General features: G+C 57.8%; 1 protein-coding gene across 1 annotated transcript; it reads right to left on the bottom strand.

The window, feature by feature from the left end:
- Window positions 1-211: 211 nt before the first annotated feature.
- On the bottom strand, window positions 212-18,886 carry MMP11 (matrix metallopeptidase 11). Its single transcript, XM_054220049.1, has 8 exons — window positions 18,783-18,886; window positions 9,371-9,621; window positions 8,012-8,155; window positions 6,865-6,998; window positions 4,249-4,496; window positions 3,701-3,914; window positions 2,081-2,338; window positions 212-1,187 (listed from the first exon to the last, which is right to left on the bottom strand). The coding sequence occupies exons 1-8, from the start codon at window positions 18,879-18,881 to the stop codon at window positions 1,054-1,056; spliced, it is 1,482 nt and encodes a 493-aa protein (XP_054076024.1). The 5' UTR covers window positions 18,882-18,886; the 3' UTR covers window positions 212-1,053.
- Between the last annotated feature and the right edge of the window lie 6,642 nt (window positions 18,887-25,528).

Below are 25,528 nucleotides of genomic sequence, written 5' to 3' on the forward strand. Positions count from 1 at the left end.
TGCGGGAACGTGGCGGGGTGAAATGTACAGACATTTACAGCCGCGCTCATGAGGAGGGGCCGGCACCGAGACCCCTGGGGCTGGGGCACCGCTCACCCTCGGCCGTGTCTCCAGCCGGGGCACCGCGGGGTTGAAAGGTGAAAAGGAAAGAAACCAGCCTTTGTTTGTTTGTTTGTTTCTTTCTTTCTTTTTTTTTTCTTTTTTGGCATAAGGTTATGTAGCAACGAAGGGTGTGCAAAGAGCTGGAGGGGGGCTGGAGGGTGTGAGCCCCCAGCCCGGAGTCCAGGCAGGCTGGGAACACCGGTGCGGGACCCATCAGTGCAGTCGTGAGCGACCCGGGGTGGGGGACCGGACTCGGCAGGAGCAGGGGAGCGACGGGGCAGCGTCCAGCACTGGCCCCCAGCGCCGGGGGAGGACGGGGGCCCCTTGTCTGTACACAGATCAGTATAAAATCCTAACGCACACTAGTGATACAACGTAAAACCGGGAGCGGGGCTGCAGCAGGGCCCTGGCAGTCGCACTGCAGCCCTGGTGACGCTGACCCGGCAGCAGCCGCGCGTCTGCGCTCCTCCGCAGGCCAGGCAGCGTCCACGGCCCCGCGCGGAGGCCGAGCGAGGCGTCACCGTGGAAGCCATCCTCCTCCCAGGCCCACGGCTGCGGCGGCAACGGGCCGCTGTTGTGAGCTATGTAAACATAGGAAATGCCATCAGATCAGTTCTACGTGATGGAGTCCAGGTTAATTAAGAGTGTGTGATGCCCTTCCAGGCTGGCCTGATGGCTTCTGGGATGCTATTGCTGGAAGACCATGGCCACATTAAGGGTTTAAGTGGCCGCTCTTGCCTGCAAAGAACGTGGCAGATGCTTTTACATTGATAACAACTGAAGCTGGGGCTGCTGGAACTTGAGAGGAGCAAACTTTGTCTCTGGTGACGGACTCACGGTGTGTCGGATGCTGAGCCTAGAAGGAAGCCAGGAATGGCAGAGGGAACCCTCTGTGTGGCTGCTGGAGGTAAGGGTGATGGAAGGGGAGCACGGAGGACATAAGCCCCCCTCTCATCTGAAGGAGTTGGAGGGAGGTGTACAGCTGAAGAAGTCCTGGCTGATCTGGCGTGGGTAGCCCTCCAGCACTTTGACCTGGACTGGATCGAACTTCCAGTAATCGCGGCCTCTCAAGAAATAGGCAAAACCTGTGGGTGAGAGAGGGGGGGTTAGGAGGGACAGGGTGCGCACAGCTCAGCTCTTTCCTAGTATTTTGTCGTCTTGACGCTCTGCAGCGTGTGCAGTACCAGAAGAGGCAGGAGATGCTGCTAGATTCATTTCACTTGAACCCAGCTTTGCGGCTTACACTGCTTTAGTTTTGATGGGAGCATAAGCAGGATTCTGTTTTATATTCCTTGTGGTTTTAAATATGCTGTACCCAGGTAGTGGCCCGGATCTGAGAAGGCAGAGGACATCTGAAGAGGGCCTGTGGCAGGGAGCTTGTGAAGACCTGCTGCAGAGCGTGTGTTGCTGCGGGGAAGCTGCTCTGGGATCCGGGCTCTGGAAGCAGTGGGGAGCTGTTCCACCGCATCCTTTGGGAGGGGAGAGGCTGTCACCGTGCCTGTCACCCCAAACACCCTTCCTGGCCGTCCTCAGTGTTTCTGTGGCACTGCCACGCTGTCTTCAGCATGGGGCACATCGGGGAGGACTAGGCAATCCCGAAAGTGGTCTGTTTATTCAGGACAGCTGCTGAGGGCTGCCTTTCTGCTGTTCTCTCATCACTTTCTTTGTTGTGAGTGGCAACAGCTGGGTGGGACTCTATGACCATTTCTTGGTCTGAAGTTTGAATTCTCTCTACGAAACACTTAACTGTTGATTGTTGCAATTAATAATGACAAAACTTCTCAATTTTATGGGAGAAGCCTCAGTTCCCTACCCGCTGGAGGGAGCTGCCCCTCTCTCTCTACACTATATGGCACGTACTATGGCTGGGAAGTGTCCACTACTACCCAATGTCTAAACCTGCCCAGTTCTTCCAGCTGGGCAGTGGTGTCAGCCTGAGCGCCCACCCCAGAGCAGGCCATGTCCCTGCTGCACTGACCAAACTCATCCTGAAAAGCCGCATCGATCTCCTGAGGGACGCCACGCCAGTCGGCCATGGTCCGGGGGTAGATGTTGTCCACCTGGCGGGTGTGAGGGTGGAAGCGCCAGTAGTTGCCTCCACTGAAGATGTAGATCTTGTTCTTCTCAGCCCCCCACACCAGAGCTGCCTGCACAGGGGCTGCAGGGAGGCCCAGCTCCACAATCGGGGTGGGACCAGATACCCGTCTCTCGCCGTCGTAAATCCAGTACTGAGAATCTGGCGAGGAGACAGAAAAGGGAGACAAGGGTTCAGAAGCTCTTTGGTGTCTGATAATTCAACAGTCAGCTGTGCAACTGGAGCCGGTGCCTTGGCAGAGCTCCCAGGGAAAGCTGTGTGTGAGAGGCAAAAACCCCACCGGTGTCACGGATGCTGTCACTGTGCCCAGAGTGCCATCAGTGCAAGGAGTTGACTTCCCACCTCAGTCCAACCTGGAGGGTGTCAGTGGTGGGATGACGAGGACCATTTTAGCAGCTATCTTTTCTCTACTTGTGGAAGTTATAATAAAAGACGGCTGGAGGGACCAGCCTCTAGCCTGCAAACTCAGCGCTTAGAGGAGGACATATGTGGGCATGCACAGGCGTAAAGGGGGCATGCGGCTGGAAAGGAGCAAGCTACAGAAACCAGGAAGAAGTTGCCAAGCTGAAATAGAGACTGGAAGCATATTTGCAGATTAGATTAAAATGTGAATCTCTGTAATTAGCCTACGGCATGTAATACTTTCCCCTTATCTCATTCTAACTCATGGTAGGAGCCTGCCAATTTTAGCACTGTAAGTCCTTGTGTGCAGGTCAGGTGCTAAGTGATCTGTTTGTGCAGGAACGCTGCCTGCCGGGCCGCGTGGTGCGCTTTCTGGTACTCGGTTTCAGGGTGCGCAGGCAGGGCATGCACACCCAGGGCAGCTGGGTAGCTACGCCATTCTGCATCCCTGCTATTCAATTTGGAAAGAACATTAAGGAAAACAGTGGAGCTGAAACAGGGGTTGTTGCCAGTCCTGAACTGCAGAGATGGCCAGGAGCAGGTTTGGTCCCCCATGGATGATCGGATTTTAATCCCTGTGGTGGCAGAAGGTTGCCTGGCTCTGCACACAGGCTCCCTGAGGGCTCACTCAGTCCAGGGGTGCTACAGCAGCTCTGCATCCAGGGCTCTGGGGAGCAGAGAAGATGCCGTCCATCCCCTGAGCAGGGCCTTGGGGGCACAGGCGCAGGAGTTTCACAACCTGTGAAAGCGTCTGGGGCTCTCTTCCGGCACAGTGCTTCCAAGGACAGCTGGGGAGATGGAGCAAGTGTTTCCTTCCTCCTCCTCTGCCAGTAGCATTGCCAGGGCAGAGGCTCAAAACAAATGTTTGTGTTCCAGAGAAGGGGAATGGGATATCATGGCTGTGTCAAAAATAAAAGTGACCCTTCCTTCTCTCTTTCCCCCTCAGTGTCTGCTGAAAAGTTTAAACTAAACAGAGAAGGAAACAAATAACAAGGATCACTTGCCCAGAAGGTTTTTTCTCTCAGGAACTTGTTAGGTCCTGAATACCCCTCAGTAAAGGAGATGCATTTCCAAGCCGTCTGATCCCAGTCCAGCTCTTACCTTGGAAAAACCAGATATTGCCCAGAGGGTCCTCGAAGGTGGCATCGACAGAGCTGGGGATCCCCTGCCAGTGGCGGGAGGCCAGAGCTGGGTAGCCGTCCTGCAGCTTTCCAGCTCGGAGCCGCCACACATAGCGGGACTTGAAGAAGAAGAGCTCCCCTCTGATGGTGGAAGCGGCGTCGAAAGCTGTTTCGCAGGCATCGGGCTGCACAGGCTGCCAAAGCACGGACGGTCAGGAGCTTGGACTTGAGGGAGCCCCCCCTGCCCCGGCTGGGTTCAGTGGATGGGAAGTCCCTGTGTCCAGGCAGCTGTCCTGCTCTCCGCCAGTGCTGGGTGGGCACGTGCTGCCCAAAGGTCCCCTCCCCGCACCCCCCAGGCTGGCCGGCAGCGCCAGCAGTGGGGTCCAGGCCTGGGCTCAGCAGCATTGGGTGGAAGACACAGACACCAACCCACCTGTAAGCCTGCTGCTGGCCTCTCGGGGGGACAGTCCCCACAGCTGGGGACAGGCTGTGGTGTTAGAGAAGGACAGGGACAGGCTGTTGACTCACCTCCACGTTGGTGATCTCATTTGTTTCGAGGTCCGGCTGGGGCAGCTCTGCTGGCTGAGTTGGGGTTGGGTCGGGATCCAGTTTGGGTTTCCCGTAGAGGTACTGGATACCCTGCTTGTCATCCTCGCTCAGACTTAGCGGGTAGCGGAAGATGTAGAATGGAGACATCAGAGACTTGGAGACAGCCGTGTGCTGCAGGCCCAGGACGTGCCCAAACTCATGAGCAGCCACTTGGAGGAGGTCAGTGCCTGCAAAGGGAAAAGATGGGAGATGCTCTCAGGTCCCATTTGGACCACGTTCCCTGTGGAAGATACCTGCATCTGGGAGGATTAAAACTTGCTAATGGCCGTTGCCACACAGACAGCAGAGGGAGCTCCTTTATTGCTTGTATGTGGACTGTAGCAAGAAGGTGACATTTAGAAATAAATCCATAAAAAAATATCCAGTGTCAAGGCCTGGGCCTTCTTCAGACTCAAGGAGATTTATGGGAGATCGTGTTTTAGGAATACATGGCCTTGGAGAGTCTAGAAAAAGAGAGCGTGAAAAATGGATTTCAGTATGCAAAAGTGTGTCATTTGGCAGGTGGTGGTTAGCTTCCAAGGGATCCTTTGTGAAGTTGATATATTTCACGGAAAGCTGGAAGAGAGGCATGTTAAGCAGCGAAGCTTGTGAGCCTGGCTGTTTGTTGACAAGTCCCAGCGTATTCATTCACTCGCCTTCAGCCAGAAATCCTCCGAGCTGCAGCCCAAGCGATGAGAAATGCAGGGACGTGAGTCAGCCAACCTCGCTGTTCCAAGCAGGATTTCCCTGCTGGCTCCAGGTCACTTCTTGGGGATGGGATAGGACGGGACAGAGGGGATGCAGCTGGCAGGAACGCCTGGGAAGGGTGGAGGGGAAGGTGAGCCAGCCCCTGTCTTCCTCTGCCGGTCAGCTTTACGTCGAAGCGATGCACTTGCACAGCACTGACCCAATTAAATCTAGGTCAGCTGAGAAAGAGGGATTTCTATGTCGGTGATTTATGACAAACTTTCAGACACTTGTGTTTAGTTTGGCAGGCTCCTCACTTGATGCTTTCCAGTGCTGGCAGATCAGCTGTGCTATTGTCAGATTCGCCGGGGGAGGTGAACAACAGCGCGCCTGGAGGAGCTGTGCTGGGGGACATCTCTGTGTCCCTCGCAGAAGGTCCCCCACAGGGAGTCCTGCTTTCTGCGCGGCTCTGGGGTGACCCCGGGCACACCTTAGCCCTCCTTATACTTCTGCTCTCCCTTCTGTGAAGTGAGGCTAAGGATTCCCCTGTCTCACTGAGAGCTGAGACAAGGATTTATCCATGTTTATATCGTAAAGCTCTTTTCAGGATATTAAATGGCAATTAGCTGCAAAGAGCTTTTACAACATTTATTTCTGGAAGACGTGGCGGGGGAGGAAAGGCCATGGAATAGGGCTGGATTCTGATGGGAACTGGCATCCATTTTCAGTTCCTGGTTTGCCTCCAACACTGCCTTTGTGGGAGACTGTAGGAAACTCTTCAACAACACAGGCAGCCCCAACAGAGGGTGAAAAACGGCAGAGCCCACCCTTCCTAAGGAGCAGAAACTTCTGCAGAAAGATATGGTGCTCTGTGGTTCTTGTTTTGGGTCAACAGCACGACCAGGGTCAGAGACAGAGCAGTTCTGTGCCCCACGCAGAGACTCAGGGTGGGACACAACTGGCAATGACGTGGACTTTGGGGGAACCCATCTGAGCCCTGAACATCGACGTGGACAAAATGTTTGTAAACCCCAGGGAGGCAGGGGTTTACTTGGGCTTTGTGATTATGTCTTTGTCCCTGTCGGTAAACGGGGAAGGAGGAGGAGGGGCTGACCTGGGTTAATTTTGGTGGGTCTTGCCGAAACTGATGCTTTGGGCACTGGTCCAGATGGTCCCAGGCGATGCTGCAGTATCTCACGAGATACTGCGACACCAGACCCTGAGTGCCCGAGCAAAGAGCTACCAGCTTGGATCTATTATTAGCCAAAAAAAAAAAAAAAAGAGAAAAAAAAGAGTCTTGACTCCATGTGGCGTTGTTTATGGTCAGAGCATTCCCAGGCCACAGAGGCAGAGCTGGAGCCGGGTGGTTTCCCTTTATGGACTTGTTGAAAGAGAAAATACTTTGCAGGCAGGCGGTGAGCAGTGCGTGCAGAGGCAGGGCTGAGGCTGTCCTTTGGAAGACAACTGTGTCAGCCGGTGCTTGAGCCTCCGTTTTCCTTCCTCCCTTCCCTGCTTTATTTCTAACGGCTCCTGCCAATGCTGGGTGCAATTCCCCAGCGGCAGGACACGTGGCCGGGCAGAGGAGCCGTCTCTCAGACATGTCCCTCTTGCTCCCCAGGCACAGGGGGAGCCCACCGGGAAACCAGGGTCCTGGTGCTGGACACAGGCTTTGCTGTGGCTCAAGGGTGACAAGAAAAGACCTGAATACTAGCAGTAGGGCTGTAAGTGGTATGAGATGACAATGCACACCACAAAAATGATCGCTGCCTCTCAGTTTTACAGGGCCCTGTTCACAGGGACTGAATCATTTCCAAGCGCCCTGACAAACATCCTGGAGCATCCCCAGCTGCCCCTGAGACAGTACCGTACCCAGGTTGTTCCCAATCGTCCAGGTCTCATCATAGTCGAAATGGACGTCTCCCTCGCGGTGTGTCTTGGGGAAGAACGCATGTGCCAGGATCCCTCCAGGCCCGTCGAAAGGCAAGTTATCTCCATGCCAGTACCTGGAGGGAAGACACAGCACCTCAGACAAATGGCTGCGTACCTGCAGTGAACAGCATCGCGTGGCCAAAGGTGGGGAGCCACGGTGAGGGGACAGCTGCTCTCCCTCCCATCCCAAGCTCATCCCACCAATCCAGACTGTTTCGAGCCCTTTGGATTCCAACAAACTCGGTTCTGCATCGGGGCACTGAGGAGGCAGAGCTGGGTCACACCAAGCCCTGGGGACTTCGTGTGTTTTCTCAGGGATGTTTCTCTCCTCACCCCATTCAGCTTCCAGCCCAGAGCTGATCATGGAGCCTAAAGAATGAAAGAGGTGACTGCTTGAGCCAAGATTAAGTGGACATAGCTGAGGGGACGCAGAGGGGCAGCCGGCAGCGAACCCAGCCAAACCCTCATGTCCTCGCTCAAGCCAAGGGCGCTGCTGACTAGTGAAGGAAACCCAGGAGAGATGTGGCCACTTCAGGGAGCTGAGGGAGGCACAGGCAAACACCCAGCACGCAAATCGCATCACTGCTTGGACGGTCTCCACTGCCTTTATTAGTTTTGTGCAAACATGCAGCAGAGGGAAGTCTTTGCCCCCGTGCGTATTTTGCCAAAAGTGAATTTTAGGCCAGGAGCCAAGATTCATTTAACCAAGAAACTATATTTGTCTTTGGGCAGACAGTTACGTCGTTCAGTCAAGGGACAGGATGGAGGACCTGAAGATAGAAAGTCAAAACAAACGCTTAGGAAAACAGCCTGTGGGCAGAGAAATGTAAATGTACCAGGAAAATTAATGAGCGATCAGTAACGGTACTGCACGCAGCCAGCAGGGAACAGCTGCACTTACACCAAGCAGCCCACAACTGACAAAGAAAATAAAAATGAAACCAAAAAAAATCTAAGTGTCTGAAAGCCAAAATATGAGCCTCCACTTAAGTTTCTAAGTTGTGTGCTGGCAGCTCTCCGCTCTGGTCAGAGGCTTGGGGGCTGCTGCTCACCCTGGGAGGAGGGTGCTGCTGCCCACCGAGCTCACCTTGTGAAATCAATGACGATGTCGGCCCGGCCCTCCTGCACCTCGGTGAACGTCAGTGGGGTCACGTCGCTCCAGACTTTCAAAGCTTCCTCGATGGTCCTTCTCACTTTAGCTTTCACAAGTTGCCACGGGAACCTGATAATTCTGAAAGACAACAGACACTGGATGAGGAGAGCACGAGCCGCTGTCCCACGGACACTGCTGTCATGAAGACACTAGCTGTAGGGTCAGCGTCACTAGGGCTGCCACCCTTTCCCAGCACCAGAACTTCTCCAACCCGTAGAAGCACTGCTCTATAAACTGCAGCAGCTAAACCCCATGAGTGCTGACACCCTCCGGCTGGCGGGCGCAGAGGTGAGCTCTCTGGAGAGCTTTGCAGATCTGTGTGTTCATGCAGTGAAGTGATGCAGCCTTTCCCAGGGCTGTCCCCCATGAGTCCAGCCCCACAGAAGTGCCTGGGAGTGGTGTGATGTGAGTTCTTCTCCTCAATCTCTGCATTTTTTGCCCCTGGAAAGCTGGGCACTCTCAGAGAGGCGCTGCCTCTTCTGCCCTCCTGTAGCACAAGCAGCCTGTGAGGTCTGCCACAGAGGGACCTTCCTTTCCCTTCCACTAACAGTGTTGGTGGGTGTTCGTCTCTGCTGTGTTTCTTTCTTTAACACTGTTGACCAAAAGAAAAAAAAAAGGAAGAAGCCTTTTTGTTATCTATAGCCTTCTAACGCTATGAGGAACCGTCTCCTGCACTTAATTAAACAAAAGAAGATTCACGTGCTGTCAAAGCCCATACGAGTGCGCTCACCTCTCCACTCATGCCCCTGTGGGCAACTGGGGAGGCAGCACAACCCTCCCACACGCCTGTCGAGCAGATTTGCAACTGAGAATGTGTGGGGTGATTTGGGCAAAACTTTACACTCAAGTCATGTTTATGGGAACATCAATAACAGCTGAATAAAAAGCTCTTTTAAAAATAAACGGTGAAGTGAGCCCACAGCGGGGTGGCTGGGGGGAGCAGAGGCGCAGCGGGAGAGGAGCGATGGTGGAGGCTCGGCTCAGCACGTGTCGGCGATTTGATGTAGGGAAGGGAACATATGCACGTGGGGGTGTTGGTGTGGGACTGAAACAACGGCTGTGGGGTGGCGGGCAGCTGTGTTTACGGGCGTGTGTGTGTGAGGGGATGTGGAGGTGCTGGGTACGTTCCTGCTGGTGGTTCACCTGCCCCCTGGCTGGCTGTCCCCAGCGTCAGGGCTGCCCTCCAGCTCTTATGGTCATGTCACAGCGTGCTGCGCACCGGGGAACGTCACACTGAGAGGTTCAGGGAGGGAGAAGCACACCAGCCTGACTCCCGTTTTACGACTCTCTTACTTGTAGGTGAGATCAGTCTTGTCCCAGCGTCCACCGGAGAGGACGAACCGCTTCTGCCGGTTCCGCCCGTTCTGGCCATCCGGCGACGCCGGGAGGTCCGGCACACCGCAGCGGGGCGGGTTCCAGCGCGCTGCCGGCTCATCCGCTCCCATGGGGAAACCCTTGGCGGGCACACCGGTCCCCACAGCGTTCACCAAGGAAGACAGCCAAGGACTCTGCTCCTTCCAGGTGTGATGCTTTCGAGACACATCCTAAAAGGGAAAAGCAAAGCCATGACCTCCGTGTCTGCGATGAGAGGTCCCGAGGCAGAGCGGTGGACGACTCCCCACAGCGGCCCTGCGGCGGTGAGTTCCACCTTTGCCTGGGGCTGTTCCCCCACTGCTGGGGCACAAACTGCTCCCCACAGACATCCTCCCTTCCCTGGGCTCTGCTGCTGCCAGGCCGGGTCACACCTGGGAGGCTCCGTGCCATGCCGTGGCACCCATGAAGCATTGGGCTATTTTTGGTCCACTTTTCCTTGGCAGCTGGCCGGCAGGAAATGCTTTTGCAAGCTGTGGATGAGAACCAGACCCTTCAAGAACAAAACAAATCCCTAGGGAGTAAATTCTCCCCCTTTGCCCCGCATCCTTTATTCCCTCCTAGCCCCGGTAGACGTGATATTAATGGCAGGAAGCCTTCAGTCCCCAGCACACAGTTGTGCTCCGCGTTCTCGCTCCCGTGCTGTCTCCTTGCTCTCCTGGTTGGTGAGCAGCCTCTCGGCATGGCCGGGGGACAGCACAAGCTGGGGAGCAGGACACCCGGATCTGGAGGGTGGCTTAGCCCACCCCATGGGGCAGAGAGCAGCAGCGACCGTCCCCGCAGCCCCTCTCATTGCCTGAGGGACAGGCAGGACTGCACCCCCTCTGCCTGGGGATGCGGTGGCCTGGGCTCTCCCACCTTTAATTGGCAAAGCACGGTTCCTCTCGGCAACGTTGCTTAGTGCTCATTAGCTGACTTCCACTGGTTTCCCACCTGGCAGCAGGACTATGGGGCCACTGTGAAACACGAGCCAGGCGTAATCCCCATCCTGCTGTGAGGCGCGTGGGGACAGAGGCGCTTGGTCCCTGTGCCACCATGCTGCACAACCAGAGGTCCAAACGCAGATTTTTTTTTTTTTGCCTGATTCTGTGCAGGCAAATTTAAAGGTGTTTGAGCAGCAGAAGGAGCTGAAATGCAGCAGCGATGCATCTCTACTCGGCTGGGCAGGCTCCGTCCCACAGGGCTCCAGCGAGGACCTGGGGTGTAGAGGTCCCCTTCCTTCTCCTGCAAAGAGCCGGCTGCCTCCAGGCCAGCTCTCCTGGCTGCGAGGGACACGACGCTTAGGTGGGCACGGTGCCAGGGCTGCCATGATGCTGTGTAATCCACGTGCTGCCGCCGCTCTCTTCCCTACAACGAGCCCATTCATGCGGGCTGGAATGAAGTGTGAAGCCCTTGGCATTAATTCCGCTACTGAGCTCCCAACTCTGCAGTGGCCCCGAGCCTCTGAGCGACGCATGGCTGGACACGGGAGCCAGGGAGATCGCACAAGGTGCAGTTTAGGTGTCCGGCTCTTTGTGTGTCTGTTACCACTCCAGTTAGCTGGCTTGTCCTCCCCAGCCAGACAAGACACCCTTGGTGGCTTGTCACCTGCTAACCTCTGCCTTAGAAACCATCGACCCGATCCTGGTGTCCCAGTGCGCTTTGGCACAGCGCGGGAACCGCACCATCAAAACGTGCATTGGCATTTTACAGGCCTGAAGAGCAAAGCCTTCCTGAGCCGCCAAGCCACAGCACTGAGAATCCCGCTAGTGCTTTGGTGGAAGGCAGGTGTATGGGCTGTCCCAGGGGAGTCTGCGCCGGGCTGCTCCTGCCGAACGCTGGAGCCCCGCCAGGTCGGAGGTACCTGTCTCTCCATCCAGGAGCTGCCTGGCACCCTGCCTGGGCTGGCAACTAGCGCCTGCGAAGGACAGCTGGCAGGAGGAGCTGATAAGGTTCATGTCCTGGCCAACAACTTGCTCCCAGCCCCGATGAAACCCTCTGCCAAGCACACAATGGCAGCTGTGTCACCACAGCCCAGCCTGGAGGGACGCCTGGCTCCTTGCTCTCGAGAGCACCCACGAGCACCTGCTGCCACCAGAGGCAGGTCCTGCTGCCCCAGGACATGGGGTGATGAATGTGTCTCATTTCGCAGGACCAGGAGGTGCAGGACACCCGCTCCAAGGCACACGGGGAGAGTGGAGATGGACCCTGGGGAGAGCCCTCGCTGTGGAACTGGGAGCACTGGGAAACCCTCAGGAGTTGCCCAGGTAAGTGAGGGGGCTGAGGCTGACACAGATGGGCTTACTCCTGGTTTTTTTGTCTTGGCTGTGACAAGCACATTGTCCCTGGTCTCCCAGGAAGGCTGGTCATTTCCCTCCTGGCCAGGGGCACTGACATAAACTGAAGGTTATCACTTTCCTCCAAGCAGGAGCGGAGAGAGGAGGCACTTTTCCTTCTCGCCCTGAGGGATCCCTTGTTCAGAGGCAGACCAGAGGTAGGTTTTCTCTCTCCTGTTTGGTTAGCTCAAGGCCGCTGGCGTGAATCCCAGCTTCCAGCCACCCAAACCCCACCTTGCCTTAGGCAGGACCCTTCCTGCTCCCTGCCCTCTGCTGTGGCCGCCCCGGGAGGGGACGCAGAGTGGCCCTGCAAAGGGCTCTGGGTGGAGGCAGGAGCTGCCCCGGGTGCTCGCTGTGCCCCTAAACAAACAGCGAGTCTCTCCCTGTCGTCACCGCACCGACATTAGCACCATGGCAGGAAAGGGCTGGAAAATGCCACTGCAGGCGCAGCCGGCAAGGGGAAATGTGACGGGCAGAAACCACTTGCCAAACAATGCTCAGGAGACGCGTCAGGCTGGAGATTTTGGTCTCCTTGGCTGGACACACCTTGCTGCAGGCACTTCCCAAGGCTTAGATAACGTGTCCTCTCGCTTAAGGTTGCATCCTTCCCACCCGGCGCTGAAGCCACCTCTCCTGGGGACAGCCTGCCTTGTTCTGCTGAGCGGAGGTATAATGCCCCAAAGTGAAGGCTGAGGGGTTTGCTTAGGGCCGTGCTGCTGCTGAGGCTGCTGCAAACCCGTGAAGAGAGGATGGGGAGAGCATGGCCTCTGGGGAACTATCAAGGCATCCCCACTCCTCCCATCCCACCGCCAGCAGGGAAAGGATTACCAAAGACCCAAAGGAAAGTCCCTGTGACCCAGGGCAGGCGTTGGGACCAGCTGAGTGCGATCTGAGCCTCTGGCGAAGGCTGAGTGCCGCCGCTCGCACTGCCCTTCCCAGGACAGCCCGCGGTCGGGGCGGCTGCTCTGCACGGGAACAGGCGGCTTTTAGCCACGGGAGGAGGCCAGGGCTTTGCAATAGAGACTGAGCAGGAAAATGCCTGCACAACACGAAACCAAGGGCCGAGGGCAGTGAGGACGGCAGAGGAGCAAAGCTGTACACAGAGGGCTGTGCCGCAGGCTGGCCGCAGCTCCTCGCAGGGAAAGTGCCTCTTGCTAGCAGCCTGGGGACCGAAAGGCTGAGAGGGAACAGGCGGGAAAGGAGAGATCCCATGGGAGAGCGGAAACACAGCAGAGGTACACGCTGCCCACTCGCTTCCTCGCAGCTTTATCAGCCCCCAAGTGCTGCGATACAACAGCCATCACTCCTGGGTCTGCTGGGGCGGGATGAACACCAGCCAAGCTTCCCAGGAACACCAGCTAAGCTTCCCAGGAAGTTTCCCAGCCATCCTGAGGAGCCGAGAGCATCTTCAGCCTCATTGCGTTGGGCAGCACTCACCCTCCAGAGCCTCCTGGGAGGAGAAGCAGCCAGAGCAGCACAGCTCCAGTGGAGCACCAGCAATGCTGTGTATAAACACCCCCAGGAGCGAGGCCAGTGCCGGGTACCGCCGGACCCAGTGCTCTCCTCTGCCTGGCTCCGTCCTCTGCTGCCTGCCCTGAACTTAAACTTGTCTCCTCTGTCATCGTACCTAATTACCTGGGCTCCTGCCTGCTCCTGCAGCACGGACATGAAAAGAGACCCCCCTCCCCGTCAGACAGGAGTGACTGGACAAGTTACAACGTGAATCCCATCAGTCTTGGATATTCCCCTGTCAGTGGGGGCTGTTTCCTCTTCTGCTAGGGGATAAGCTCATGGGGTTTCTCCCCACCTCCCTGTCCCTTCTGCTGCTGCTTTTCCTTTCTGCCTGCTTTCTTTGGTTATTCAGAGTGTTCAGCGAGGCCCTGGTGTTGGCTGCCTCTTTGGCTAGTAGCATTGTCCTCCTCCCACCTATGAGCCCATCTCGGAGCACTCCTGCCCTTAGCTCAACGCGTGGGGAAGGAGAGCAGAGATGCTTCCTCCTGCAGTTCTCAGGTAAGACAGTTCTCACCCCGTTTCTGTCCCCTGTTGGGTGGCTGTGCCCCCCAGGGGCTCTGCACCCCCGTAACAGGCTGCAGCAACCCTCCTCCCTGAGATTGGCACTGCTGTCCCAGCACAGAGAGCACGAGGGACAGCTTTCCGGCCAGCCCGCCTCTCAGGCCCGCATGGATTTACAGTGGTTGGATTTGAAAGTGCAACTCCAACTGATGGTTAGTGGTAAAACCGGAGCCGGCTCCGCCGTGGTCAGGTTGTGTCCCAGAAGCTGACTGGCCTCGGATGGTGCTGATGCTGCAGTCGCAATGTCATGGCAGGAACAGACGACGTTTGTGGTCTGTCCTGAGCTACGCGTGCTCCCGGTCAAGGCACTCTTAGTGGAGACAATGGAAACTCGGTGGAAACAATGCCGAGGCAAAGCCACCAAGTTTATTGATCCTACCTCCCCCGGAACACGTCAGAGTCTCCCAACCCCTCTAACGACAAATTCTTTGCTTAAACAAAATACTTCTGCTACAGGGCTGGCTCCTTCACGCTGGGCTGCAGCCCGGTCCCGCTGCGGACGGAACCAGGGGTAACGCAGGGTCTGAGGCCAAACTTTGGCCAAGCGGGAGGAGCCGCGGTGCCGGGCTGAGCACACACGGTCGGAGGTTCCTCTCCCCTCGCTTCCCATACTCTGTGGCACCACCAAGCGCTACCTCCTGGGGCCTGACAGCTTGTTTCCGGATTGCTTGGTGGTAGTTGTCGTTGGCAACAAAAAAAGGAAAATGTTTATTTTTCCTAAGCAACGTGGAACATGAAACATTATGGACTGCAAATGTTTATGCCCACAGACAGAACGAGGAGACCCAGGCTCTGATGTAACAAGAGAAAGCAAATGAATAAACACTGCAGGACTATTTTTATTATCAGACACTTTAATTACGTGACAGTTTGTGAGTCTAGTCCATCAACAACACTGCAGCCAAGCTGCTGGTGTCACCCAAGCAACAGTTTGCCAGAAACAGGAGTACTCGCAAAGCAAACAAGCCCCAGGATGCTGGGACAGCAAAAGGTTTCAAGAGCCCTTAATCTGGTGACCTAGAAATCCCCTTGAAACCAAGAAACCGCTCTCGGATGCAGCACGCTCCAGGCAGAGGAGGAAGGGGGCTGAGATGTTTTGTTCACTGTGCGATTACATCCAAGGTAAGGTGAGCAAGGAGCTATCGGTGCCGAGCCCAAGGACAACCGCCAGGACATCTCCCGCTGGGTACGGCCACCTGGCACAGCGCAGCCCTCTTCGGAGCCACAGGGGAATTTCTGCCCTCAGGGAGCGTATGCTGGGATCTCCAACCCCTGAGACAACCACTGCCCCCCTGCCCACTCTCCTGGAGATGTCGGGGGGGTTTTCCCCCTCCGCTGATTTTCACAGAGACACGTTTGTGAGACAGAGATGCCTCTCTCCTGCCCAAACCCCACTAAGAGGAGGACGTCTCCCTCCTGTCTCTTCTTGTGGGTCTCATCTGCACCAGGATCGCAGTGAACCTCTAAAAACACATCTGTGGCCCTCAGTGAGCCCCCGAAGTGCTCCACGTTTCATTCTGCTGCACGGCTATGGCAGACTCAGCAGCGCTTCCATCCACGTTACCGGCTGGGCCGACCCCCGTGTAAGAACATCCAGGAACCCTTCATCTCCCTGTCTGCGTATTTGGGATTAGTAGCAAAGAGCCGACAGCGTCTCTGGTGGGAAAAGTCCCTGCAGGACAATTTTTCCGCGGAAGATCCCTTTTTTAAACAAAGACCTACACGGTGCACCCTGCCTCTGCGGAGCCCCCAGGTGGGTGCCGGGGCAGGCTGTGCGTGGGGGGAGCAAGCGAAGCGCGGCGTGAGCTGGAGTGGGGGGATCCTCCCCAAAGTGCTTCTCTCCTCCCTGCTCTCTTCCCCCTCCCGGCCCCGCTTTGCCGCCGCACACCCCGAGCCTTGCCAGGCTGCAGGGTGGGCATGTGCCTCGCATGCGAGAGCACAAACATGACAAACCCGCTGGAGAATAACTGCTTACATGTGTCTTGAGTCTCTCCCAGAGCAGAGGATAAACATGCCTAAGATCACCCCTGCGCTCCCTGCAGTATTTAAATAGCCAAACCAAACACTGCAAATCAAACCCTTCCTGCGGGAGCTGCCTGAGCCCGCAGCGGGGCAGGCGGCCGCCACGGCTCCGGGGCTGCGGGGAAGGCAGCACCGTGCTTCCAGGGGAAAACCTGCCGGGTTCGGGGTGAGAGCTGCGGGATACGGCTCCCCAGGGATTACGCTGGCAGCTGGGAGGGTGCCCACCGCTCCTCCACGGAGAGAGAGTTTCCCAGCAAATGGACTGAGTTTGATTTCCCAGGGGAGCCGCGAGCAATGCAGGAATTCAGCGTCTGCGTGTGCACTGCCCCGAGGACTGCAGATCTTTTGTTCTCAAGTTTTACAGTGGACACCAGACACAGCCTGCATCCTGCTCTCAGTTTTCTCTTTCTTTCTTTAGGTGCTAATATGAAAGCGAAGGCGATCTACAAGGTTTGCTACAGAGAACAGAGCTCCTTCTGCAACTTGCCCCGTGTAACCTGGCTTTAAAATTAATCTAAAGCCCTTGATTCCCTCCCCCCTCGGTTACTGCTGTTGTGACTTGTTACTGGAGCACGGAATAGTCACGGTGCAGCATCCTGCGGCGCCTGGCACAGCCCTTGCCCACCCCATCTACTGGCACAGCTCGAGGAAGTCACCATCGTCTGTCTTGCAGGAGTGTGAATCTCTTCTCCCAGCTCAGCCCCTCGGCTCCCTCCTCGCTCATCACCCGACAGCAAAAGGTGCCCAGAAGGAACTCGGCTGCTGTTAGACAGGGGGAAACACCTCTTTGTGTGCAGAGACTCGAAGGAGCCCGAGAAGTGACCATGCGACAGCATGGCAGGGCTCTCTAGCGACAGAGGGTGGAGAGGGCTGAGGCCAGAAACACAGGCGCGGGCCACGGCCAGCCCAGCAACCCCGCTTCGGCCATCGCGCACTGACGCGTGTGCCCCGGCCGGCAGAGGAATGGGCTGCACCGCTGGCAACCGGCGTTGTACGGGAGAGCAACCACCGTGGTGCTGGCTTCACCCGAGAGGCAGCAGAATAACCTTCAGAAGACTTGACACCAGATAAGGAGCCCCGAAGGGCAGCTATTCGGGATGAGAGAGGTGCCATTTGAAAGGATGGGAAATCATCGGTCCATTTCCAAGCCTAAACCAGACACCGCCTGTGCAAAGACTGAGTGAAATACATGGATCTGAAACCCCAAGCTCCACGTGGCTGGTCAAACACACAGGCACAAGGTGTTCCAGAACAAAACATACCTGTCGGAGCATCACCTGGAGTTGCTGCAGCCCAGAGGAAAGTATTAGCGCTCACCATACAGAGCATTAACCTGGGATGAGGAAGAAACTGTCTCTGGGCACAGACTGCCAACGGGGGGGACCTTCTTCAGGAGCGTGGGTGTGGATTAGCTGGACCAGGAGCCTGAGCAGACCTGGACACCTGCGTTAATTAGGGCTGTCCCATGGTATCTGTGTGCCTGGCACAGTGTTTCAGGTGTATCCTGAATCAAGGCCAGGTTGGACGGTGCTTTGAACAACCTGGTCTAATGGGAGGTGTCCCTGCCCAGCGCAGGGGGTGGCTCTGGATGGGCTTTGAGGTCCCTTCCAACTCTAACCATTCTACGATTAACTCTGCACGCGTCCAGCAGCTTGGTGAATTCCCCGTGTTTGAGGGGCACTGGCCAAGGCAGACGGTGTGAAACCCAGGCTGGCTCTCCCTGCCCCGGGCATCTCGCACAGGTCCTTGCTGGCAGCAAGACCGGGACCAGAGGCTGTGCAGGTCCCTTCAGGAGCAGCAGCTTCTCAGCTTGCACCCGGCAGAGCGTGAGGCACCTCCTGCCGAGGCAACGTCCCCGCGGGAACCAGCGGTCTCCAGCTTTAGACGGGTCCCTCCCAGCCCACCGCTCACCGCGTTCAGATGGGGATGAAATCTGCGGAGCGGTGTCACAGCTGGGGTGCAGGCTGCCACCACCGGAGTGCTTGGCCTCACCTTCCTCAGCGGCAGAGCGGAGCCAAGCGCAGTGACATTTTGTTTGGAATAATATGAGCACTTTGGGGGCCAAGGCTGCTCTGTGCCAAGTCCCAGCCCACAGCATATTTAGCGGCCAAGTTAGAAAGTACTCAGATGACAGAGCCGATAATAAAACCATCGACAGAACCTGAACTAATCCCCTTGGGCTGCTACCGGGCATTTGCTCTGTCATTATTTTACGGCACACTAGCGAAGCGCATACATAAAATAACCCAATTACGCGCGCACATTCCCAGCACAAGGAGCTCTCTGTCTTCCCCCGTCCCCTGAAACCCCTCGCCGGCTCCTCTCCGCCGTCCCTGGGGCTCCCAGCTCCATCCCAGGTGCCGGGACCTGGCAGGAATGTGCAGGAAGAGCGAACCCCGCTGCTCCGCTCCTGCCTCCGCCTTTGATTCGTCCCTCTAGGCTGGTCTCCCCGGAACGCTCCTGGGCACTGCCAGCCCAGCGGGCGGGGGGGTTATTAGCCAGGCAGAGCTCCGCTGCCTTTAAAGGAAGGGGGGGGGATCCCGTGTCCTCTCGTAAACCCTCCTTGTCCCTCTCCCTGTTTTTCCCTTCGCTCCGCAGAAGGCAGCGCGCCCGTAAAAACTCCCCTAACACGCCAAGAGGAGCCCGAGGAGCCGGGGGGCGGCCGGGCAGGGGACAGCGGGGACTCCCGATGCGCTGCCCGTGCCGGCATCCCGGGGGCGGCTCGGAGCTGGCGCCGGGGGATGGAGTAAGGGGGGGGGTGTCTGCCGGGAAGATGCTCCCCTCGGGGGCAAGGGGCGGCTGGGACTTGCCGGGGAGGTTGGGGGACGCGACAAGGGGCGTCCGGGACTTACCGGGGGAGGGGGCAAAGAGCGGCTGGGACTTTAGGGGACACACACAGACACACACACACACAGAGGTCTCACCGGTTTGTGGCGGCGGGCGGGGGCGGCGGGCGCGCAGTGCAGCAAAGCGGCGGCCAACAAGGCGGCGGCGGCGGCGGGGGGGAACGGCGGACGGGCCATGCCGGGCTGGGACACGGGGAGGAGGAGGAGGAGGAGGAGGAGGAGGACGGGGTTGGGGCCGGGGTGGGGGGGGGGGGGTGTCCCCACTGAGCCTTTTTAATCTTTCCCCCCCCCTCAATGGCCGCCTGCCCTCCTCCCCGCGCCTCCTCCCGCTCCTGCCTTTTGTTCTCCCCGAGACGCGGTTGTACGGGCCGGGGGTTGGGGGGGGGGGGGGACACGGGCCGGTGGCATCGCGGGAGGGGGGTCCCGCCCGTCCCGCCCCGCTCCGCCCCGCCGCTGGAGGCGGCGGGGCGGAGCGGGGCGGGACGGGCGGGACCCCCCTCCCGCACTTGCCCGCCCCCGGCCCCCGGTCTCTGTGCAATGGGTGTCCCCCCCGGAGTGTCCCCGGGGGTGCTTTTCTGCCTGGCCGCCGGATTTTTGCATCTTTCAGCCTTCCGGTGCCCCAAACTGGGGATGGGTTTTAGGCGGAGGAGGGTTGAAAAGGTGGTTTTCAGCCTTTTTTTTTTTTCTTTTTTTTTCCTTCCTGCCCTTCGGGTACCACTCGGAGCCGCCGAGGCATCGCCTTGGGTTTTTAAGCTTATCTTTTGGGTTTTGAGGCACAAAACGCGGCCGCGGCCAAAAGCATCGCTGTGCGCCGAGCCCTTCGCTGAAATATTTGCAAAAAAAAAAAAAAAAAAAAAAGGCTTTCCCCCCCGTGCGGGGTGCTGAGGAAGGGGGAAAGAAGGGAACACCCCCCTCATTTTGGGGATGCCAAAGCCACCATCCGCTCGGCCACCTGGAGATGGAGCAATGCACAGATCTGGCTTCTCGGTTCCTGTTTCTATGGGAGAAGCCCTGGACTGTGTCAGCATCCCCTCAGTTTAGCTGCAAATTGTTTCAAGAAATGTATGCAAATAAGAAAACTTTGATCTCCAGCTGCCGGGGCTGGTGTGCAGGGAGTGGGTAAGGCTTCCTGACATCCCGGACGCTATTACTGTTTTAGTTGTCTGTGATCAATTGTTCGTGTTTTGTTTTATGGGAACCATACCGAGGGTGCAAATACTGGGTACGGTGAGCAGATGCGAGAAGAAAGAGCCCGGTCGTGGCCGTGCCTGGAAGGTGCCGCCGTGCTCAGGCAGCGGGCTGTTAGCGAGACGTCCCTGCGCCGAGCGGTGCGTTTGGTGCATCCCCGAGGCCCTACTTGTGAGAGGGGAAAGAGAAGGAGGGGAAGAAGCAAAAGGGAAGAAGTGAGGAGCTGGTGTTCATGGGGCTCAGACTCCACGCTGCGGAATCTGCCCTTCTCCTGATGGTCTGGCTGTGTCCCGGGAACACAGAGCAGATCCCACTTTCTTGCCTTGCTGTGAGCCAGGCAGCTGGGTGCCAGCGAGAAACGCTTTACTGCCTTGGTCTCTCTTTTCTTTAGTGTCTTTTCTTTGAATGCTGGTGTCTCCGGGGGCTTGGTGCTTTCCAGACCATGGCAGTGGAGCCCGTCGGTGCCCTGGGAAGCGGGTAGGGATGTGGGAGCAGCTCATGAGGCAGCAACAGGCAGTTTGGCTCTTCTTGATAAAGGGAGACCTTAGAAGGGGGCGTTGTGGGAAACACGGTCCTCACAGAGATGGGATCGCCTGTGACAACTGCCGGCTCCTGCCAAGGCACTTCACACAAAAGAAAGTGCGTGGTGTGTTTGGGATTACAAATATTTCACAGCCGAGCAAATAGATGTTTGGCAGCAGGAAAACGGCCCGTTGGGTGTTTTGGGGTCTCGTGTGCTCACCGGCTGCAGAGGGCCCTGCTGCAGCCTGCTCCCACCCCAGCACCAGGGCGCCGACAGCCTGACAGCTCTCAGCGCAGGCGCTGCTGCTTGCTTTCCCGCAGCTCCTGCCAGGCTGGAGCCAAGTTTGGCGTTCAGGGATCTCGTGATGGCTGCAGGAGCTCAGTGGAAGCCTTCGTGATTGGGAGGTGCCGATGGTCGCCGATGTTGCTGTTACAACATCCCCACGCGTAGCTCTTCTTGCTCAGCATCTGCTCCAGTGCCTTCCAGCAAGTGGCAGAGCTGTCCTGCATTTCCCAAGTCCTTCTGGCCACAAGCATCAGCTCTTCTGCCGCTCCCCCGAGGCTTTCCAGCAAGGGGGCTTTCCACCTTGGGGATGCCTGGGCAGGAGAAGTGGCACCATAACACAAGTCTCAACAGGAACCACCAGCTGGGGACAACCTCTCTCAGCAGCCCCCTCCCCAGCAGGTATTTGGTGGGAAGAGACCACCAAATGGTGGGAGAGGTGGAGGTGGAAGAGGGAGGAAGGGAACAGCAGGTCCGATTCCGCTCTGTTGTGAGCAGCAAAGCGGTGGAATAACTCTTCCAGTCCATGGGCCACTCGGGTGTGAAACTGCTGTGAGGCACTTTGGACGGAGAGGAGGTGGGGGAAGAGGTCTCTGATGAGAGCGAAGGGGAAAGGGGAGGGAAGCGAGAGAGAAACCGACTTTAAGTGGATTAAGGCTGTCTGTCCAAAGTCCTTTGTTTCCTGCCACCTCCCTGGTGTGACTTTCACAGCTGTGTTCCGTGTGGCTGGGGACCTGGGTTTAGGTTCCCTGCAAAGTCAGCATGGAGCTTTACACCTCCTGGGCATTTCCCTGCGCACTTGAAAAGCGTCCAGGAGCCAAACCCCAGGACAGAGAAACCCCTTTGATTTCTCTTCTCTAACGTCTTTCCTCTTCTCTCTGTAGGTGATGGCCTCATGAATTGATGTCTCCAGCATCGCTGCTCAGTGGATGACAAACGGGGACGCATCCCCGTCAGGCACGTCTCTGCTCTCACCCTCTCGCTTTTGGGATTCCCCTTTTCCTTGGCCCTGGCACCTTGTTTTTTCTCCTGGGCAGCCAAAGCGGGTGTTTGTACAGGTGGTGGTGGGTGCAAACAAGGCTGGGGGTCGTGCGCAGTGAACTGCCCTTGTGAACACCCGTGAGCGGGAGTATTTCTTGAAGAGGCCTTGAATTACCCGGTTCTCCGCCCCAGCTGGCAGCCCAAGGCGTGGGCATGGGGAGGGGGCGAGGTGAGGCGAAATGTGGCCTTTGGGCCTCGACTCACAAGTGAAACAGTAAAGTAATACGTAAAGTAATACATAAAAAAATCTGTTTGTCAGCAAAATGCTTTGCTTCAAAGCTCTTTTTAGCTTTTCAAAATCTTTTAGATGAAAATGGCTGGAATTGTGCAGGCTGCCCTGCATCCAAACTGTGCACCTTGAAAATGCCAAAACGTTTGGTTTTGTCTCCAGACTTCAGCTTGACTGGGCCAACGCAACAGTCCCACCATGAATTCCCAGAAAGTTTTGCTTGATCCACTGCTACTTATTTTTGCATTTATTTGGTTTTGCCTTTAAAAAACCCCCATCCTTGAACTTAACTCTGGGTTGAACCCAGAGGTGCAGAGTCTGCCGAGGTTGGAACCTGGTCTCCTGCCCTCCTGAAACCCAGGGGCAGGAGAGGGGCAGTGGGGCTGGGCTGAGCGTGCCTGCCGCGGGGCTGTGGGGCTGCGGGGCTGTGGGGCTGCGGGGCTGGCGCTGCTGCCCCCTCCCTCTGGGAACAAGCGAGATGGCAGCGGGACTGTCCTGCCCCTCACCCTGCAGTGGTCCAGCCCAGGAGCGGGTCCCGGGGTGGGGGCAGCTGTGGCAGCCCCCGTGTAGCTCTCACTGCAGTTCACGGGGTCCTGCAGCTCTTCCTCCCGCTTCTCCCCCACAGCCAGCCCCAGGATTCGGTCCCGGGAACCAGCTCCCAGTGGTCCCGGAGGGGCAGGGGCCGTCGGCCCCCCCCCCGTGAGAGGTTCACCACAGTGTTTGTTGTCTCATCATCTCCTGCCCCCGTGCCAGGAGCCGAGCGCACACAAACACTGCCGGGCTCCGGTGAGCAGCGCTGCCTGCAAGATAAGCCAGGCAAGGAAAACACATCCATCTCCGTGTCTCTTGGCCTGAGACGGAGTTTCATCTGCCGGCATTTTCCTGGCGTGGGCTCAGGGCACACCGCAATTCACCTGAGGAGCCAGACGCCGGGGAGCCAGCTCCCATTCCTGGCAAGAAGTGCCAGCCCCGGCCGGTGCGGGGTGCGATGGCTGCGAGGAGCTGGCGGCCGAGGCCCTGCCGGCGCCCGGGGGAGGACGCTGATCCCGGGCTGAGTCCCGGTGGCACCACGGACCCAGCCGCATGTGGCCAGCAGTTGTGTCCGTCACCCGAGCGAGAGGGCGAGACTCCCTGCCCAGGCTCCCCGTGCCCAGCCACGCTCCCGGCACCCGCCGAGCCCAGGTGAAGAGCTTCCAGGCAGCAGCCTGGACAAAGCAGGAAGGACTGGGAGATGCAGAGCCCAGCAGAGACTCGGCTCCAGCCTGCGGCTGCTCCGTGTCTGATAAGGAGCCTGCTAGTGCCGTCTTGCAGCGCTCCCGACCTGCCAGCTCTCCACAAATGAAACGTCCTTGTGAAACGCCCCCCACCCTTGGCTCCCTCTGATCCCCTCCGAAGCCGAGCTGAGACTGGAATGTCTCCTGGGATGTGATTCCCTCTAGCCTAAGGGGGACTGCGTTAATAAAAGCCAGCGCGAGATGTGGAGGCGAGGGGGGAGGAGGCAGGCAGGGCTGGTGAGATGAGGCTTTTACGAACAAGTCGTGGGTCTGCTGGAAATGTCCCGTCCTGTCCTCTCTCCCTCCCCCTGTCCCCAGAGCCGAGCGGTGGAATTCAGGGTGTGGGTCGAGGCTTCTCTTCACGCAGGTTTCTTCTCAGAGCAGTCAAACCCCTCGCCTCCCTCCCTCTCCCCCCTCCCTCTCCCCCCTCCTCAGCACCTCGCTGGAACAGGTACCATCCCCAGCCTCTCTGGGCTCCGTCTCGCTGTGCCGGGACCCTCCTGCCCCTCCGCATTGCTCCGGCATCAGCCCGGGCTGGGCTTTCCCCACCATGAGTGGAAGGTGTCCATCGCCAGGGTGCGCAGGCCAGCCGGGAGAGCCAGGGCCAGCCGTGGCAAACAGAGAATGCTCCCCGTGTGCCGGCGGGGCCGGGGCACTGTGCTCATGGCGGGGAAGCAGTGGGACGGGTTGGTGCTGGGTGAGCAGGACCGGGCACCTGCGGGGCGGCTGCCCGGCATCGGGGCAGCGCTGCGGGCTCTGGCCAAGTGACGCCACGTGAAAGCAGCAAGGATACAAGCCAGGAGGGAAGAATGATGGGAGGGCAAGTAAACTCAGTCTGGAGGAGACAACCAGGGAGAGACATCACGGAGGTGGGGGGTTTGGTTGGTGTGAGCTCTCTTGGCTCCCATCGGGATGCAAAGTGGCTCTCACAGCGGTTAATTTGCGCAGCAGTGAGGCAGTGCCCTGCAGTTTGGAGCTCACGCGACGCTAGATGCTCTGGGGAAGGACGTGTCTGTGACCCACACTTGCGTTGCCATTAACAAATGCCACTGCGACAAGTTGGCTGCCAGACTGTGGCAGAGCTCAGTCCCCAAGATGTTTTTCCACTTTCTCTTGGGCAGCAATTGCTGACCTCTGAGCCTGCATTATCACAAACTCAGTGCAGAAGCCTCAGAGCCGGGGAAGCACCCAGAGACCAACTTGAAGATCCTGAAGCACAGTCTAAAAGGAGCCCCACGAGAGCTTGCACACAGCTGGGAGTGAATCCAGCACGGTGTACGCTGTGCCCAGCCTTCGCAGAGAGCTGCGGTGGCGGCTCAGGCCAGCGATTTTGCGAAGGCCAGGCAGAAAACCCGCACTGCTCCTCTGGAGGAACCCGTGGATGGTCTCTGCGTTGAGCTCAGCACTCTGTGGTAGAGCCTCCAGCTGAAAGAAGAGCATTTCAGCAGAAATCTTGACAAACCAGACTGCGTGACTGCGCTTCCATGCACATTTGCAGGGGAAGCAAAAGGAAGAGGAGACACCACTGCCTGCTTCTACAGGGGAAAGAGAAGATGGGCTCCGGTGTTTAGTTTCCAGCCGAGAAGCGATGTTGGAAGCTGATGGCCGGACAGCCTCAGCAGGGCAGGGAGAACAAGGTGGTGGTAACAACTCATGAGACATTTTGGGGAGCTAAGACAGAGGGCCCCCAGTCGCAGGTGGCTGTGAAGTGTTTGTGTAAGGGCTGCAGCGTCGCCCGGGATCTCCTGGGCTGCGTACGGCTGTGTCTTTGCCTGGGGAGGGGGGGTGGGGGGAGGTAGTTACCGTAATAATCTAGATCAAATCAGTGGCTGCTCACGGGCTGGTGCTAACAGCCTCCTCAAGGGGCACAGGTGCCTCTGCCTCACACGCAGACCCCGTTCTTGCTTCCATGTTCGCTCACGTGTTGTTTCACTACCGGCGGCCCTGAGCCACCCTGGGGAGCCACCAGGATGGCGCCCTGCAGGTGTTTGCTGTGGCTGCCATGGAGGGGGGGACCAGAGCAGGGAGCAGCCCCGCCGGAGGGGAGGGAAACAGCCTCTGGGTGGACATTTGGGTGAGGGGGAAATGCCAAGCCCCGAGCCCATCGCCCGGGACGGGCAGGGAAAGCAGGGAGCCTGTGAAGGTGCGAGACCCCTCCAGGGCCCGCTCAGGACTCTCGTCTCCTGCGAGGGGTGGGAGGTCCCTGCGTGGGGCTCCTGCAGCCCCTGCCCGCTCCCAGCCAGCGCAGAGGCAGCCAAGGGCACTGTCTCGTCGCTCAGAGCCTCCA

Source organism: Rissa tridactyla, chromosome 13 (assembly GCF_028500815.1).
Source record: "Rissa tridactyla isolate bRisTri1 chromosome 13, bRisTri1.patW.cur.20221130, whole genome shotgun sequence".
Taxonomy (NCBI): Eukaryota; Metazoa; Chordata; class Aves; order Charadriiformes; family Laridae; genus Rissa; species Rissa tridactyla.